This window comes from Lynx canadensis, chromosome X (genome assembly GCF_007474595.2).
Source record: "Lynx canadensis isolate LIC74 chromosome X, mLynCan4.pri.v2, whole genome shotgun sequence".
Taxonomy (NCBI): Eukaryota; Metazoa; Chordata; class Mammalia; order Carnivora; family Felidae; genus Lynx; species Lynx canadensis.
The window spans coordinates 15,806,511-15,825,997 of NC_044321.2; the positions used below are offsets into that span (position 1 = coordinate 15,806,511).

Genomic DNA, 19,487 nt, shown 5'->3' on the forward strand with positions numbered 1-19,487 from the left:
ATACAGAGAGTAAACTGAGGGTTCCTGGAGGGGAAGTGGGGGATGGGTTCAATGGGTGATGGGCATTAAGGAGGGCACTTGTTGTGATGAGCACTGGATGTCATATGTAAGGGATGAATCACGGGGTTCTACTCCTGAAGCCAAGACTACATTGTAGGTTAACTAACTCAAATTTAAATTAAAAAAAAAAAAAAAACTTGGGGTGCCTGAGTGGCTGAGTCGGTTGAGCACTGACTTCGGTTCAGGTCATGATCTGGTGGTTTCTGAGTTCAAGCCCCACATCGGGCTCTGTGCTGACAGCTCAGAGACTGGAGCTTGCTTCGGATTGTGTCGCCCTCTCTCTCTGCCCCTCCCCCACTCCCGTTCTGTTTTCTCTCTCTCAAAAATAAACATTAAAAAAATCTTAAGCAAATTAAAAAACTGCTAAAATAGTGAGTTTTATGTTATGTATATTTTGCCACAATAAAAATGGACATGCTACATGAATCCATTTTAATAAAGTTCAAAAACAAGAAAACTAAACTACAGTGAAAAGAGGTGAGAACAATGGTTACCTCTGGGGGGGGGTGCTAATGCCTAGGAAGATGTGGGAAGAAGCTTTCTGGGTGCTGGAAATATTGTTTTTTGATTTGGGTGGTTACACAGGTGCATAAGCAAACATTCATCACACTGTATGCTTAAGATGTATGTACTTTAGTTTCCAAATGCCAGTCCCAAGTTTATTTGCATGTGATCTGATTTACCCGCATTAGCTTATCAAGAATGTAATGGCAATGGAAAAGAAAAATCCACCAAAAGTGTGTAGTCAGAGAAGGCTTCAGGGAAGAGGTGAGGTGTGGGTCAAATACTCAAGGATGAATGGCAGATAGAGAGAGGAAGGGAATTCTGGGCACTGGAAGAGCATGCCCATGGGCAGTGAGGAGCAAGCGTGTATAGAGTGTGCTGGATACTACAAGCTGCAGGTGGTCACTGGCCAGAGAGAAGGGCTGGAGTGATAAGTGAGAGCCCCATCCCAACATGTCTTGGAAACCCTATCAGCAGTTTGGACTGTACACACGCTAGGCAGATGTCAGAAGAAGTCAAGTAAGAGAGACACAAGATAGATCCATGACAGGATGATGACCTGGATAGAGGAACAGAGACCCCCCCCCCCAAGGCTCTTGTAATAATGGTCAGGCCCCAGATGACAGGTTTGACCCAGACAATAGGAATGGGGTCATAAGAGATGAAGGAGGCAGAACTCCCTACCTGGTTGTAATGGAGGAGGGAAAGGAGAAGGCTGGTAAGTCCGTTGACTCTAAGCCTTTTTGACTGGTGATCCTCATAACACAAGGGTGAAGACCAAACTCCCCTACCCCCTCCCTCCTGATCCAGCAGTGAAGGATCACAGTAGCTCAAGAGTTGGAAAGCACCAGTCGGATTTCCTAGTGTACCATCTCACAGACAAGCAACTAAGGTCTTCTCATGGGCCCACACCTGAGGCCACAGTTTGTAAAGAACAAGCTGGAATGAGAGAGCTGAGGCTTATCTGCTTTGGTGAGTATGTCCTAAAGAAGAGGGAACAAGACTCATTTGGCTGTGGTGCCCAATGCCCTCCAAATGCCCTCACCAACCTTACCTTCCACCACAGGGTTCTCTGGCCTAGGCTAATAGTTTCAGTCTCTGCCAATCTGTCACTAGAAAAGTTCTCCCCACAACCCAACCAAATCCTGTACAGCTAATGGTTTCATCAAATGGTTTGGTAATGCCTTGTAAGTCAATCCAATTTATCCTCCAACCAAGTTGTGCAACCAAAACTGAGGCAGGGACAGAGAGGAGTTGGCTGACCATGGGCACCCCAGGGCCACCAGGAGCCAGACATAAGTCTTGGCTAGTAGATTCCATCAAGGACCTACAGATCTGATATGAACAACAGAGATAACTGCTGGGTTCTGTTCTTGATGGCCTGTGCACATCTGAGAGTGGCTGAATGACAAGGGCCAAATATCAGAACTTGTAGAGGAGAAACCAAGAATAGATGGGTTTGAATTAACTTGTTTGAGGCCTAAAACTTATTCCTAATTTCTGATCCTAATCTGGCAAGGTTAGTCAACAGTTTGTTAACTGTACAGTCCAATTCGAGAGTCACTACTATGTGTGTCTATTTAAATTTAAATTAAAAGGGTGCCTGGGTAGCTCTGTAAGTTGAATGTCTGACTCTTGATTTTGGCTCAGGTCATGATCTCAAGGTTCGGGAGACTGGGCCCCACACTGGGCTCTGCACTGACAGTGTGGAACCTGCTTGGAATTGTCTCTCTGTTCTCTCTTTGTCCCTCCTCTGCTCATGCTCCTCTCTCTCTCAAAATAAATAAATTAAACTTAAGAAATGTATTAAATTTAAATTATCTAAAATCAAATACAATTAAAAACTCAGTTCCTCAGGGCTCCATAGCCACATGATGACTGGTGGCTATCATATGGAACAGACATAGAACGTTTCCATCCTCCTGGAAACTTCTATTAGCGCTGGTCCTCATGCATGGTATCTCCTGCTTGAATTGGTCTGATTATAAGAGGTATTCACACTGAAATCATCTTTACACACCAAAGTGGAAAGAATCCTTTTAATTTTTAACTAATGAAGATGAAATTAGGTATCAAAAAGGACATTCAGCACTCCTTAGGAGAAAGGCACCAATCAAAGGTCCTTCAGTCAAAACTGAGAGGAAGTAAAAAAATAACTAAGAAAAATGAAAGCTAACAGGGTACAGTGAAACAGTCCACATTCTGCTCTCTTAACTGTTCTTCTATACAAAGAGCTAATCTCATTCCAGAAGATTAGGAATATGTGGAAATTAATGGACCATTAATAAGCAGCAATTATTCTTTAGAAATAATTCATGACTGACAAAAACAAAATCAAATGAAGTAGAAATTTAGGTGGGTGAGAAGGGAAAAAGAGGAGAGCAGAGACATGTTTTGCAGTAATAAGACTGCAATCAGAATCAGTAGTTTTGTAAAGAGAGTTTTTAGTCTGAGGATGTAACTAAAACAGCTTAAATAATATTGGTTACCTAGCTAATGAAAATGATCACCTAAATTTTGTTCATAACACATACCTCCACTGGGGAGATAATTGGTAATTATCCAAGTGGAAGTAAAGCTTCTACTGAAGGTTGTCATAATATTTCACCACCAACTGTCCCCCTTGACTGGGGCTCAAGAGAACCCAACACACACAATTAAGATAGAAAAGAGCAAAAACTCACACTACTTCCATGCACAAGGATGGTTCTTTCTAGTTAGCAGAATGCATGCCTGGGTGCTCATGAAAGAGGACAGGAATCTTGGGGGTAGGGGGTAAAAAATAAGTCCAAGAGAATCCTGTTTTGTTTAGTTTACAATTCAGATGGTTGTTTCAAGTTAAGGGCACATATTAAGGTGCTGTTGTGAAACAGGGGTACAAAGCACTGCTTAATTAAGGGCTTTAGGTGCCTGGTAAAAGACACACGCTACAGGGGCATTTCTTGCTCTGTACTTATTAATTTCAGGTATTCATTTATGCCCTCTTTCTCTTTCTCCTTCTGTTTATATAAAATAGAGCAGAAATAAATATAAAAAGTGAGTGAGAAAAAGAAAAACAAGAGTAAAGGTAGAAAAATGGAGCTAAGAAGAAAGTTACATAGGGCTCTGTGTTGACAGTGTGTAGCCTGCTTGGGATTCTCTCTCTCCTCTCTGTCCCTCCTCTGCTCACATGTTCTCTCCGCCCCCCCCCCCCGCCACCTCAAAATAATAAACATTTTTAAAAAAACAAGAAGGAAGCTTATCCAATATACCTACCACAGCAACTGGGGTTCCACACTGGTAGACTTGCTAAGCCAATAGTTAATTCTTAAAGACTTGGTGTCAAAGGTAGACAAAGACCAACTGCTCAGGAGAAAGACAACTCAGCCTGGGCAAGGACTTGTCCCACAGGCCCTGCAAGTGAATGCTGGCTAACTGGCTTTGCCCAACTAAGTCCCTTTATAATCAGTGCCAGCTCTCTCACATAATCAAACCCAGGACACAGGAGGTGGGACCAGCCCAAAAATTCACTGGAACTACCCAAAAATGTGGCGCCCAGAGTCTGTCCTGTGAACCAGCAGGAACTTGTTGCTCATCAACAGTTTCTGTAAACAAGTGCTAGGAAGGTACAATACCAACTCTGGGGGGAAATGACCAGATCTGACCTCACAGAACCCATCCCAATGCAGCTCAGCAAATCCCACCCAGCAGAGAGGATTCCCCACTTGACCCCAACACTGAACCTCAGAGACCCTGAGCCAGTTAACACTGCTGTCTCCTCCCACCTTTCTATCAATATTATACCACACTTTCCATGGATAACAGCTCAACAATTACCACAAAGTCAAGCTTACCCTCTTTCCACAGCCTGTCAAGTCCCCATGACGACAATCTGTGTGAGGACCTTACCACTTGCCCACACTGGGGAATGCAAAAGCAACTTCTTCCTTCAAGAGCCTGGGGATCAAGCCTGTTTGGCCTCATTGTAGGGGAGACCATTTGTATCAAAGTATCTTCCCATTTCCACTAAGCCCTCCCCTGCTGGACTGAATACCACAGCACATATTCTGCTCTTCATACCACCCTCGACAGCACTCAATACCACCATGCCCTATGGGACCGTGGTCTCATTCCTAGACCAAAAGAACTTTCTGCCATGATGGAAATGTTCGACATCAGTGACTGCTGTCTAATATGCTAGCAACTAACCAAAGTTGCTTACTGAGCACTTGAAATGTGACTAGTCCAAATGAAGATGTCCTGGAAGTACACAATATATACTGGTTTTGGAAGACTCAGTGCAAAGAACAGATTGTGAAATTTCCTATTAATAGTTCTTTATATTAATTACATGTTGAAATGATCATATTTTGGTTATACTAGGTTAAATAAATTGTTTTATATTAATTTCACCTGTTTATTTTTACTTTTTTAAATGTAGCTATTAGAAAATTTAGGATTACATGTGTGGCTAGCATTCTATTTGTATTAACCAGCACCAACCTATACTACTTAGTATTTTTCTTTTTTTTTTTTTTTTTTTAATTTTTTTTTTCAACGTTTATTTATTTTTGGGACAGAGAGAGACAGAGCATGAACGGGGGAGGGGCAGAGAGAGAGGGAGACACAGAATCGGAAACAGGCTCCAGGCTCTGAGCCATCAGCCCAGAGCCTGACGCGGGGCTCAAACTCACAGACCGCGAGATCGTGACCTGGCTGAAGTCGGACGCTTAACCGACTGCGCCACCCAGGCGCCCCTACTTAGTATTTTTCTTTAAAATAAGTTTTCATTTTCTACTCATTCTGAAAATATTCATGAAATTACAGTTTGATTAGAGTTTGATGTACTAGTTGCAGTTTTACAATAAAGTTTTTAAAATCCACAGAACTATTAGCCTAAAATAGAAAAGATAAATTTATCCACAAGTAACCTAAAATCCTCTTGTGTACCATACCCTTTGGGAAATGCTGGCCCAGGGCAGAGCTACTGAGTGTGGCCTGTGGACCGGTGCCAGTCTTCCTACTGTTTGTCATCACTCACAATAAGGACATAAATTGAGAGCATGCATTTAGAAACATTTAGAGCAATGTGACAGTGTAATCTAATATCTACTGACGTCTTGGAATCCAATATCTAATCTAATATTAAAAATCAGGAGTTGTATTTTCCATGTTTTTTTTTATTTTTCTAGTAAATCTTTTTTTATTGTATTTTACCAAGATATTAGTCAATAACAGATTGGAAATTAGGAAAAAAAACCCAACCAAACTGGTTGCCAAAATTAGTTAGAGATACACTGGCTTAGAGTATAAGAGAATCTTCCATGGGCCTTCCAGAGTGATGACCAAAGAACTGCAATCCTAAGTAACACCCAACAGTGTCCAAATAGAAGTATACTAAGGAGATATTCCAGAGCCCTACAATAAAGGCCGGCACAGGAAGAGTGGGGAGTTAATACCTGGGGAACTAGAAATCCTGTTAAATGGAACCTCTCCTCCTCTAAGCATTTTAACTAATAAAATTTTTACTATAATTCTAAGAAACGTGGGTCCTCATTACCATTGGGGAGAAAACTTGTGTACCAAGGAAAAGGCACACAAAAGCCTTAAAAAAATATGGACCAATAGCACTGAGCTAGATCTCAAGAGGGGTGCAGAAGATGTGAGAGGCATGGTCCACATGCTAAAGGAGTTTGTTATAATCTATCTGGAAAGGCACAATGGCATGAAGGTTAAGAATACTTAACTCTGGAGTCAAACATAGTGGCTTGCCACTTACCGTATGACCTTGAGCAAATTACTTAACCTCTCTTACATTCAAAGTACTTACCTGTTGCAGTAGAGAATCTCCAAAAATGGAGATTCCTCCTCTACCAGTAGGCGCTTGCCACTCCTCACATCAAGAAGTAGAGTCTATTTCCCCTCCCCTTCAATCTGGGCTGGCCTTGTGACTTGCTTTAACCACTGGATGCAGCAAAAGGGACATTCTGGGACTTTCAAGCTCAGGCCTTAAAACAACTGGCAACTTCTGCTTCCTCACTTTTGACACACAGCTGCTTTGCTGTGAGAAGTCCAGGAAAGACTCCCTGTGATTAGACACCTGGCCCATGACAGACCATGTTGGACACTTCAAGCCCAAGCGAACTCTCAGCTGACTGTGACTCCAGCTGACACCACACAGAACAGAACACTCAAATGAGTCCGACTAACCTCCAGAATCATGAGAAATAATAAGTTTGGAGTGGTCTGTTACATAGCAATAGAGAATTTAAACACCTCTAAAATGAGGATAAAAAACAGGAAAAAAAAAAGTATAAAGAGTGGATGTGAGGAATAAAGTAAAATAAGGTATGACAAGTGTTTATAATGGTGCTTGGCACAGAAGCTGCTCAACAATTGCCAGCTGTTACCATTTGAGGAGCTAAAATGAACACACGTATGCGCAGTGTGTAACTGCAGGCTGTCTGGGAGGCTACATACAGGTTCTGCCGCCTTTCAGGCCCCAGGAAGTAGAATGCATAGTTGAAAAGGCAAGGCTTTGTGGTGAAATCAAGTAATGGACACCTGAAAGATGGAGAGTACAGAATAATGATTTCTAAAACTCTGATACATGGAGACCTACCCATGAACTGCCGGGCAAGAACATGTGTATGCTCCAAAGGCTGAAGACCACCACGGCAGAACCCCAGAGGTCTCTACAGAGACAGGGTAGATGGGTGGCTGCCAGTGCTTAGGGGGCAGGTGGCAAGGGATAATATGGAATGACTGCTAATTGGTATGGGGCTTCTCTGCGGAATGATGAAAATGTTCTAAAATTGATTGTGGTAATGGGTGCACAACTTTGTGAAAATACTGAAAACCAGTGAATTGTGCATTTTAATTTTTTTTAATGTTTATTTATTTTTGGGGGAGAGAGAGAGAGAGAGAGAGAGAGACAGGCAGACAGAGTGCAAGCAGGGGAAGGGCAGAGAGAGAAGGAGACAGAATCCGAAACAGGCTCCAGGCTCCAAGCTGTCAGCAGAGCCGGACGCGGGGCTCGAACTCAGGAACTGTAAGATCATGACCTGAGCTGAAGTCAGATGCCTAATGGACTGAGCCACCCAGGTGCCCCAAATTGTGCATTTTAAATGGGTGAATGTATAGTATATAAATGTTGTCTCACTGAAGTTATTACTAGGTAGTAAAGAGGAGGGTAAAATGAAGAGGGTGTAAATGACAAAAGACCAAGAAGCATTCCATAGGGTTGTCTGGGGCTAAAAGATGCCAGCCTATTTGGGATTAAAAGGAAAAGCAGGGGCAGCCGGGGGGCTCAGCTGGTTGAGCATCCGACATCTTCTCAGGTCATGATGTCACAGTTTGTGAGTTCAAGCCCCGTATCGGGCTTGCTGCTATCAGCTGAGAGCCCGCTTCAGATCTTCCGTTCCCCTGTCTCTGTCCCTCCCCAGCTTCTGCTCACGATCTCTCAAAAATAAATGAAACATTTTTAAAAAATTTTTTTTCAAAAAGAGGAAAATCAGGTATTTTCAGATAGTGAATGAACCCAGTGCCAGCTAGGAGCTATTTACCCTGGGGACAGACTCTGCCATTCCAAAGGATCATGTGGCATGACTGCTTGAAAGCTGTGTAGCTCACTCATACCTGTCTCCCTTTGGCTTAAGCCACAACCTGAGCTCTGCTAATCATGGGGCTTTTAAAAAGAGGAAAACTGGGGCGCCTGGGTGGCGCAGTCGGTTAAGCGTCCGACTTCAGCCAGGTCACGATCTCGCGGTCCGTGAGTTCGAGCCCCGCGTCGGGCTCTGGGCTGATGGCTCAGAGCCGGGAGCCTGTTTCCGATTCTGTGTCTCCCTCTCTCTCTGCCCCTCCCCTGTTCATGCTCTGTCTCTCTCTGTCCCAAAAATAAATAAATGTTGAAAAAAAAATTTTTAAAAAGAGGAAAACTTCTTAAGCAAAAATGCTTCCTGACAGGAAAGGAGATTAAGGCCTTCATTCAGACAGACCTCAGAGGTGGATGAGTTCTGCACCCTAACTTTATCCCGATGTAGGGCAGGAAATGGAAGACACGCAAGTGGAAGGACAATGAGGAACCTCATCTTTCCTCACAGCAATGCTCTCTTTATTAAGGAACAGTGGGCAAACGAGTTCAACTCAATAAACAATATTCACCAATCAAATGCACCAGAAAACTCAACGGGCCCTTAGAAAATATGCTCTGTAACTCCACTATGATGGGGCGCCTGGCTGGCTTAGTCAGTAGAGCATGTGACTCTTGATCTTGGGGTTATGAGTTCAAGGCCCCTGTTGGGTATAGAGATTACTTAAAAATAAAATCTTTAAAAAAATCCACTATCACAAACCCCACCAACACACTTCTTTAATCTAACTCATGAATATTTACTGAGCTCTCAACCCAGTATAGCTGTTTCTAGCATAATGCAATTGTTAAACATCAGTTATAGATCTACTGCGTGCAGAAACTCTGAAAAGGGGTAGCATGACCATGCAGCCATCCTCTGTACGAGGTGGCACTGAAAGAGGCACCTATAACCTAGATCCGGGCCTTGCTCTCAAGCAATGATATAATGGGAAATAACTGCTCACTAGCTTGAGTACGTATGTGTGTCAGGCACTGCTTTACAGATACTAGTTCCTTTGTCCTCAGAGCACTGCTTCTATCTCCCCATAGAAATCCATTTCTAAGTCCATTTTAAAGATGAGAAAATTGAAGCTAAAGATGTCAAATGACTTCCCTGAGTTGAGACCGCAGGAAAGTGGTGAGGTGACATTCACACCCAGGCATTCTGGAACTCAATCTCCTTAGCTTCAGCAATGGCAGAAGCCACCAGCACCAGGTCCTGCTTACAGTGGGCACTCAAAGAACATCTGCTGAGAGGAACTGGAAGGTTAATGTGACACAGGCAGAATAAGAGTGCTTCACTGGAGATGCTGCAGGCACAGACAAGAGGAAGTTCCTTAATTCTCACTGAGAGGAGCCTAGAGAAGGTGAATCCTGGAAAGGGAAAAGAGAAAAGGGGGGCAGTTCAGGCTGAGCGAAGCACAGACCCTGTGTGACACTGAAGCAGTCTGACAGCTGAGATCCAGTGATTCTATCTGCTGGCTAAAGGTATCTAAGCAGATCCAAGCAACAGGCGCTTGCTCGTTGTTAGTTATATGGTACATATAACACAAGCAACTAGAAGGAACCGTTTATTTGGTGACTTTCGTCCTGGCAGTAAATGAAAGGAAAGAAAGCAAGCATCACTGCTGGATAATGGGAACACGCATAGGATTTCAATTTTGGAAGAACCTATCATTGAAAGAAACAACCAGAGGTATTCCTGTGCCACCTTCTACAACAGCTCCTAGAAAAACCACTCACCAACTCATAACCCCCAAATGTGCAGGTGAATCTCATTAGGAATGGATCCCAAATGATGAGACCTCCGGGCAACCAAGAATGATCTGTATCCAGGATGGATTATAATAAAACCTCAACAATCAAGATTTTTCTGAGGATGGCATTATTTTTCTAAGTACCTAGCCTCACGAAGCCTTTGAAAGAACAAACCATCGTACTACCTGGTACCTAAATGGTACACTCCACAATTTTTCCACAACAACCATAATACATGTAAGTGTAATATTTTAAGCCTTCACACGTCTTTTCTCCATGGTTCCAATTCCAAATAAAGGGAAACAGCTTTAAGCTAATCTTAATATCAGTAGAGAGTGCATTAAAATAGTTCTATAATAAAGTTTCCTACTAGAACTTAGTAAGAATGCCTCCTTATTAAGTTCCTTCAAAAAATTTAAATCCCACAGATAAATTGCAAGCACAACCATAGCATTTCCATGCCTTTAAAACATGGAAATAACCTATTATTTAAATTCCCAATTTAAACTGTGAGCTTCAACAACCTTTCCAATATTTTCTTCCACTAGGTCTCCCTCCCCCAAGGCTGATTCTGATAGGTAGGTGGGTTGGTGGGTTGTGGGTGCTTCCCGAGCAGACACATCTGAGTTTCTCAAATTAAGCAAAAAGGATGAAAACAGAAGTATACATATTTATAGTATTTATAACACTAACCTGTGATATTTGTTAAATTCTGCCTTTAAAAAATGCATGTTGAAAACGCAAATTGGGGAAGATTTAAGCCACCACCTCCTTCTGTGAATGATGCAAATGAAGGCCCAATCAGAAAATATCTCCCACCCACCATGAAAAGCATGTTTTAAGTGACTAAAGAACATTTCCCTTGACTTCTTTGCCTTCCTTGGTTCACCTCATAAAAAATACTCATATCTTCACTATGTGATAATTCTTCTAGCCACATACTTACGATCTGTGCGCTTTTGTGGTATGCATGTTCTACTACAGTAAAAAAGATGTTTTAAAAATAGGTCACATTAACTTTAAAAAAAAAAAGGTGTTGCCGGGAAAAACAGCATGAAATCGGTTTCCACGTTGCTTACACCCCCGCACTACCTGCAACCACTTCACAGAACGTCAGAAGACATGAGACCTGCTTATCTAAAATTCTACCAAATGTCCTCAAAATCTCCCCCTGCTTCGCTCATTTTGGGGCAGCCAGTCCGGAGACCAGCCGTCCACAGCTCCTAGCAGTTGCAGCCTCGCGGGCTGGGAGATGCAGTGGTCGCACTGCCACTTGAGGGGGCCTGCGGCCCCACCAGACCCCTGGGCAACGCACCCGAGGCCTGCGGGAGCGCCTGCGGGTGCCAGGGGAAACCGGCCTGGGGCTCGGGCTCCGTTCGCCGCCTGCCAGTGGGTGACGTACCGGTTCTGCCCCCGGGATGCCGCGAAGCACGAAAGCCGGCCACCTTCGCGGCGGGCTGCAGCTGCCGCTCGCGCGCATTTCCCAAGACGCACAGTGGGCGGGCGCGCAGGCCCCGGAGACCCCCCGGAGCCCGCTCGGCCTGCCCCAGTGCCCCCCGCCCCCCACGCCGGCTGCTCCGCGAGGCATCCAGGCTTCCCGCAGCAAACATACTTACCACCCACCTTAAGCCACCCCCGAGTGCACTCACTCACTCAGGCCACCTGAGAGGGGACCCTGCCACTGGCACCTCGAGCGACGCGGCCCTGGGTACCGCACCCAGTCGACCTGGAGCCGGGGGAAGGGCGTTTAGCCCAGCACCGCGCTGCGTCCCCGCCCCGCGCGCTCCAGAGCCGCTGCCCTGCGCGGCCCACGGCGGGTCCGCCCCGCCCCTGGGGGGACCTGAAGCCCCCACGCGTCCGCCACACCCCAGGGGCCCTACCTGAAGGCCGGTGGTTGGGCGGCGAGGTCCGCACCGCACCCGACTCGGCCATCTTCCCAGGGAGAAGGGATCCCCGCGCAGCCCCCTCGGTCCCCGCTCCAGCCCCGCAACCACCGCCGCGCTCCATAGGGACGCGCGAACCACACAGGCGCACTGCCCCAGCCGCCGCGCCGCACCGGACCCGCGCGCGTCCGCACGCGCACGCGTCCTTCTCACACAGCTTGCGCACTCGGCGTGCACGTGCGAAGTGCGCACCGTTTCTCACGCCGCGCACGCGCACCGCGTGCACAAGCGAGGGGCACACTGACCCTCACACAACACAAGCACGCAGCATGCACATGCAACGTGCGCACTAGTTCTCACAGCACGCGCACATACCGCGCGCACGTTCGACGTGCACACCGGTCTTCACTCAGCGCGCAAGCACACCCGTGTGTACATAGTCCTCATACGCTGCTTACATGTAGCGTGCACACACCGATATAAACACACCTCCCCACACAGTGCGCACACTCAAAGCGTTACACACGTAGGATAGTTTCTCAGTGCACACATCCTCACAGTGAAAACAGCGCACACATACGATGTGCACACTTGCTCACCCAGCACGCACGTGTTCTCACACACAGTGGACACACATCCTCACACAACCTCCATACATCCTCACACAACCTCCATATGTTCACACACACTAGGCATCCACACACATATATACTAAACGCTGCAGCTCTGGAAACAGTTCCTGATGAGGGCCTCAGGCAGATGCCACTTGTGCAGACACCTGTGGACCCTCCCCCAAGCACAGTTAGGTTCCAGTTCTCCAGATGCCCCGGTGGTCGGTGCTAGATTCTCCCTCACCCCAGCCAAGGCGTGCGGCCACCCAAGGCAGGACTACAGGACCTTCAAGGCAGGGCAGGGGCATGTAGTCTTAGGGACCTCAGCCTTCCAGCCATGCCCTCACTCCCTGGCTCACTCCTTGGCGGATTCCACTGAGAGAGCTACTCTATGGTTCCTTTTTTCCGGGGGTGAAAATCTCTTCCAGAAGGACCTCTGTGGGAAGACGCATGGCAAACTGTTAAATGGTAGCCTCAGGAGTAGAGGTCCGGGAAGGGTGTGTGGTGGTGGTGATGGGGTTCTCCCGGACATCCTTTTAGCCTTGCCATGAGCATTTATCATTTTTCAAAAACATACATATTGAAAAATACATCTTTGCATAGCGCCAGTTCAAGCTTCCAGGTTGTTTACTCAAGTATGGCCTGCCAAGTGATAACCGATCTCAGTGGGGCCCCAGGCTGCACGTTTCTCTGGTGGACAGTGACCAGCCCTCTGAGCTTTTTACTCCCAACCCTGGGGGAGAGATAAATGTAATTTAAAAACCGAATGAAGCTGAGTAAGAGTACAGGGTTTCTATTGGGGATGATAAAAAGATTCAAGAATTAGATTACGTGATGGTTAGCTCCGTAATACTAAAAAAAACATAAAATTGTACATTTTAAATGGGTGAACTTTATAGTATGTAAATTATACAATTTTTTTAGGGGCGCCTGGGTGGCCCAGCCAGTTGAGCCTCCAGCTCTTGATTTCCATTCAGGTCATGAACCCAGAGTTCTGGACTGAGCCCTGCTCGACAGAGCGAGAGGATTCTCTGTCCCTCTCCCCTGCTCACTCCCTCTCTTTCTGTAAAATAAAAGTAAATTAACAAAAACAACAACAAAAAACCCACCAAGATGAAACTCTCAGGAACCCGCACCTGGATTCGTAGTTCAAAGCTTGGAAGTCCCTTTGTGGCACAAAAAATATGAGGGACTTGTTGGTGACACTCCCAAAGGTGAGCTGGGAGTAGGGAGTGACTGTGATGAGAAAGGCAGAAGGGGACTTTAGACACAAATGAGCAGGAAAGCGGGCAGGTGGGGGCTCGTCCCCTGGCTGTAAAGAAAATAGTTTCTAACCCAAGTAAGATTAAGCCAAGTTAATTAGATAGGGCATGGGAGCCATCTTCACTTTTCTCTTTATTTCTTGCAGACCTTGGGTAGTTCATAATTAATCCAATTCTTGAGCTCTTGCCTGACATGTCAGAGTGGCACCTCATCCTAGTTTTATTCTATTTCTACTTTCTATTCCCACTTCCATTCTAGTCAGACACCTCCTGTTTATTTCTTCTGTAGCTCTATTCTTCAAATATATAGTGTTGTAAAGATATGCATGGTTTTAATTTATATAAATGATATTGCACAACAGCTATCATTGTTTTTCCTTGCTTGGAATTGTTGTCAACATCTATCCATTGCAGCTGCATACAAATCAGAAATAGAGCATTCATTCATTCTGGCTCACTTTTTTTTTTTAATGTTTATTTTTGAGAGACAGAGTGTGAAGAGAGAGAGGGAGACACAGAATTCGAAGCAGGCTCCAGGCTCTGAGCTGTCAGCACAGACCCGACGCCGGGCTTGAACTCACAAACTGTGAGATCATGACCTGAGCCGAAGTCTGCGGCATAACCGACTGAACCACCCAGGCACCCCCTGGGGCTCACTCTTCTTAAAAAATTTTTCTTAATGTTTTTATTTTTGAGAGAGCGAGAGAGCGCCAAAGTTAGTAAGCAGGGGAGGGGCAGAGAGAGGGAGACACAGAATCCAAGGCAGGCTCCAGGCTCTGAGCTGTCAGCACAGAGCAACGCAGGGCTCAAACCCAGAAACCGTGAGATCATGACCTGAGCCAAAGTCGGACACTTAACCGACTGAGCCACCCAGGCGCCCCTGGCTCACTCTTCCTAACTCTTAACTTGCATATTCAATGCTTGTCCATCTTTTTATTGGGTTGCTTGTCTTTTTCCTGTTGATTTTCAGGAGTTCTCATATTCTAGATAATTCCTTGTAGGTTTATTTTTTATCTTTTTATTTAAAAAAATTTTTTTTAACCTTTATTTATTTTTGAGACAGAGAGAGACAGAGCATGAACGGGGGAGGGTCACAGAGAGAGGGAGACACAGAATCTGAAACAGGCTCCAGGCTCTGAGCCATCAGCACAGAGCCCGACGCGGGGCTTGAACTCACGAACCACGAGATCATGACCTGAGCCGAAGTCGGATGCTTAACCGACTGAGCCACCCAGGCGCCCCAATTCCTTGTAGGTTTAAATGTTGCAAATTCACACTACTCAATTAACCTTTTCTGAGATCAGCAAAATTCGTTATGCCAAAATCCATCCATTTAAAAAGCTTCTTATATGGAAATAATCTCAAACTTATTAAAGAAAAGTTGTGAGTTTACAAAGAACGCTCATATACCCTTTACTCAGATTCACCTATGGTTAACATTTTACTCCATTTATCATTTGTGCTATTTATCTTTTTACCCTCAACTGTTTTTGAAAGTTGCATACATATGCATGGCCCTTTACAAACCCTTAATACTTCAATGTGTATTTCCTAGTAAGAATATTCTTATACAACAACATCAGTTATCAACTTCAGTAAATGTAACATAGATAACAATCATTTTACTTACTTGACTGCCAGTTTCTCCACTGTAGAGGTACTATTTTTCTCTTGAAACTAATAGGCAATCTGTGGGAGAGACACCATAAAGCCATGCAAATACATTACTCCTTGTCAAAATTTCCCAATATTTAGCATCTATCAGTAGTTCTCGATCTAACCTTTCCCATGTCTAAAAAAATAAAACCTATCAATTTTTCACCTTAAGGTCTGTACTTTGAGGTATTTTTTTTTTTTTAACTGCAGCTATAAAAGGCCAAATTGTGGGATGTTTGTTGCAGCCCTTCAACCCCAGTGTAGATAGATGGGAGTCAAGGAGCAAAGGGATTAACTCAAAACACAGCCATCCGTAGTTAGCAGAAGGAAATAACAAAGATCAAAGAGGCGTTGTTCTGTATTTCCCTTGCCCCAAGATAGTCTATACTTTCCATTACTTTATAGATTAACCTCTGAAGCAATTTATTTTGTCTATGGTGTAAGATGAATCCTTATTTACTTTCTCTGTAAAGCATAGCTTCTCAGCACATCCATTAATCTATCCTTTCCCCAGATTTCAAAACCACTTTTATCATATATCAAATTCTCACATATACACGGACTTGGTTCTGAGCTCTCTGTTCTCATATTTTTCTGTTACTGTATGTTACAATGGCGTGACTTAGTATTTGGCAAAGAGGTCCTCTTTCTGGTTTTTAGAATTGTCTTAGAAATTCACGACTTCTGTATGAAATTACCTTAGAATTAGTTTTTCCACACTCCCCCATCATGATGGAATATTAATTGGAATTATATTGAAATCAGACAAATTTGGGGGAGAATTGGCATTTTTATAGCATGTCATATCTACAAAGTCTCTATTTAAGCCATGTGTTAAAAAAAAAAAAGTTTGCTGGGCTTTTTACATTAGACTAACTTCCTAAAAACCTAGTTATACTTGAACGGTATCTTAAAATCTACTATACCATCTAGTTGCTAGTCTAGTACGGTTCTCAAATTTTTTGTCTGAAACCCTTACATCAGAGGTTGGCAAACTACAGCCCATGCATATGGGTCAAATGTAGCCTGCCACGTATTTCTGTTGAAGTTTTATTGGACTATAGACACACTCATTTCTGTGTTGTCTACAGCTGCTTTTCCGCTACAATGGCAGAAGTGAGTAGTTGTAACAGAGGGCCTATGAACCCTAAAATATTTACTATCTGGTCCTCTAGAGAAAGTTCACCAACCCTTATCCTTACACTTAAAACAGAGACTCCAGGGGCGCCTGGGTGGCGCAGTCGGTTAAGCGTCCGACTTCAGCCAGGTCACGATCTCGCGGTCCGTGAGTTCGAGCCCCGAGTCGGGCTCTGGGCTGATGGCTCAGAGCCTGGAGCCTGTTTCCGGTTCTGTGTCTCCCTGTCTCTCTGCCCCTCCCCCATTCATGCTCTGTCTCTCTCTGTCCCAAAAATAAATAAACGTTTAAAAAAAAAAAAAAAAAAAAAAAAAACAGAGACTCCAAAAAACCTTTTCTATCTGCTAACAGTGGTTGATGTTATATTTTCCAGAACTGAAAGCTCTACACCCAACCTGCGGCTTGAACTCACAACCCTTAGATCAAGAGTGGCATACTCTACAGACTGAGACAGCCAGGTGCCCAAGTTTTCCACCTCTTTTTACTTGATAGCGGAAATGTAATACTGGCAATAAACACTTGTCAGTTTTCCTTGAAATGACAGGTTCACTTGTAGGTTATACCCATGAATATAAATTCTAAAAAATTATTAAAAATTTTCTAATGTTTATTTTTGAGACAGATCATGAATGGGGGAGAGGCAGAGAGAGAGGAAGACAGACAGACAAAATCCGAAGCAGGCTCCAGGCTCTGAGCTGTCAACAGAGAGCCTGATGCGGGGCTTGAACTCACGAACTGTGAGATCATGACCCAAGCTGAAGTTGGACGCTTAACCAACTGAGCGACCCAGGCGCCCCGAAAGAAAAAAAAAATAGTATTAATTCAACACTAAACTCATTGAAAACTAAAACAAAAAATTTATTGACTGTTTCACATTTTTGCAATTCTATTACTGTTTTGCTTGATAGTCTCAGATCTGCTTCTGTATTCAATGTGTTGTAGGATGTGGTTTTCGTTAAAGCATATAAAGAAAATCCGGCCTCAGAGGTATGCAGATGGAAAGGGGAGAAACATTCCAATAGCCTCTTCAGATAACTGTGTATGTTCTTCTTTGTTACCACCCAATCTTAGCAAATGGTAATTTCTACAAGGTTAGCTGCAATGTGGAATCTAACACTGAATCAATGATCTTTCTATTACATTAAAATCCACCCATCATTTAGAAAATATTGGTTGATTCAGCTGTGAAGATCTTTCAAACGTCAACACATTTCATTCTACAATATTAAAAAGCCATTCATTCATACCATTCACTAATCTCTTAAGAAGTCTCTACTGTGAAGTTGCCAAGCTACCGATAACTAGTTTTTCCAAACTCTTTAATTTTTTGCTTGAGAGCTTTAATCTTATCAACACCAACAAATGCTGCCAGTTGTTTTCCTGGAGGCAATAGCCTCATCTCATTCATCTTTGAGGAAATGTTAACCACAAACACAAGCTGCAATAACCAGTTTGTCACTTGTTCTTTCAAGTAAAAATAGTGTTCCATGAAAAACAGTGGACAATTCAGCTTACAACTCAATCACCCAAGTATTTTTCCTTGAGACAATGGTTACACTTCATTCACAGTATGCAGAAGTGCTTTATGTAGCACTTCCTACTTTGTCATTTGCTACTTTTTATGTAGCATTGCCTACTTTGGGCACCTGGGTGGTTCAGTCGGTTAAGCGTCCGACTTCAGCTCAGGTCATGATCTCACAGTTTGTGAGTTCAAGTCCCGAGTCGGGCTCTGTGCTGACAGCTCAGAGCCTGGAGCCTGCTTCAGATTCTGTCTCCCTGTCTCTCTCTGCCCCTCCCCTACTCACACTCTCTCTCTCTCAAAAATAAACATTAAAAAAATTAAAAAAAAAAATAAAGACATGTACTCTAGGGCTGGATTCAATGAAATTAATAATTTTTACTGCTTCTCAGGGGCACTCTTAAGTAAAATTGGCTTTTTAAAAAGACTGAGTTTCTATACTTTTTCAAGTTAACAAAATTCCAATTATTCTTAGATTTCTAAAGTATTTTAAGTCATAAATATGCATGGATTTTTATTAAATTTGCAAAAACCCAACTATATTTCAATACCTGACTCTCCAGGGGATCAGCAATGGGAGTTTACTCAGATTTTGTCCCCACTTTTTGATCTGCCGTTATCAAGTTGTGAATCGGACAAAGCCTGGATTGGAACAGAAGTGACCAGTTTTTAAAAAGTGAGCAGGTGGGGGGCGGGGGGAAGTGAGCAAGTTCACCAGAGGATATCTGTTTCACCCAAGTGTCTGCAGAGTACAAAATAAGGTCCAACCTGTTGAATGTGATTTTGGCAATTTGAGGTGATTCTGGATGACTGATCTACCTTTTGAAAACATCTTCTGCACAGGTTAACAAACTCACACAAAATGCAACCCCATTGTTAGTCTGAACATCTTAAACAGCCAAAAACACAAAAATAAAATACAAAGTATACATTATTCTCATATCACAGTTGGTTTTCAGAAAAGAATCTTCATGAATGTAACTTTAAATAGTTTAGAGAAAGTCATAGGGGCGCCTGGGTGGCTCAGGTGGTTAAGCCTTCGACTTCACTCAGGTCATGATCTCACAGTTTGTGGCTTCGAGCCCCATGTCAGGCTCAGTGCTGACAGCTCAGAGCCTGGAGCTTGCTTCAAACTCTCTGTCTCCCTCTCTCTTTGCCCCTCCCCCACTCATGCACTCACTCACTCTCAAAAAATAAACACATAAAAAATTTTAAAAATTGAATTTCCTTAAAAAAAAAGTCATAAACAGGGGCACTTGGGGGGCTCAGTGGGTTAAGCATCCTGCTCTTGATTTCCTCTCAGGTCATGACCTCATGGTTCATGAGATAGAGCCCCCAAGTTCAGCTCTGCAAAGACAATGTGGAATCTGCTTGGATTTCTTTCTGCCCCTCCGCCGCTCACATTCTCTACTCTCTCAAAAGAAACGCGTAAACTTAAAAACAAAAAAAAAGTCATAAACCGTTCAAAAAGAAGCAATTGCATACTA

The 19,487-nt window shown here is 43.8% G+C and overlaps 1 protein-coding gene across 1 annotated transcript in view; it reads right to left on the minus strand.

The window, feature by feature from the left end:
* MAP7D2 (MAP7 domain containing 2) overlaps positions 1 to 11,941 on the minus strand; it is a 106,974-nt gene extending 95,033 nt beyond the window's left edge. Inside the window, exon 1 of the mRNA XM_030305927.1 lies at positions 11,815 to 11,941. Within this exon, the coding sequence (XP_030161787.1) occupies positions 11,815 to 11,941 (127 nt within the window). The remainder of the gene's footprint in view (positions 1 to 11,814) is intronic.
* Positions 11,942 to 19,487: the final 7,546 nt, after the last annotated feature.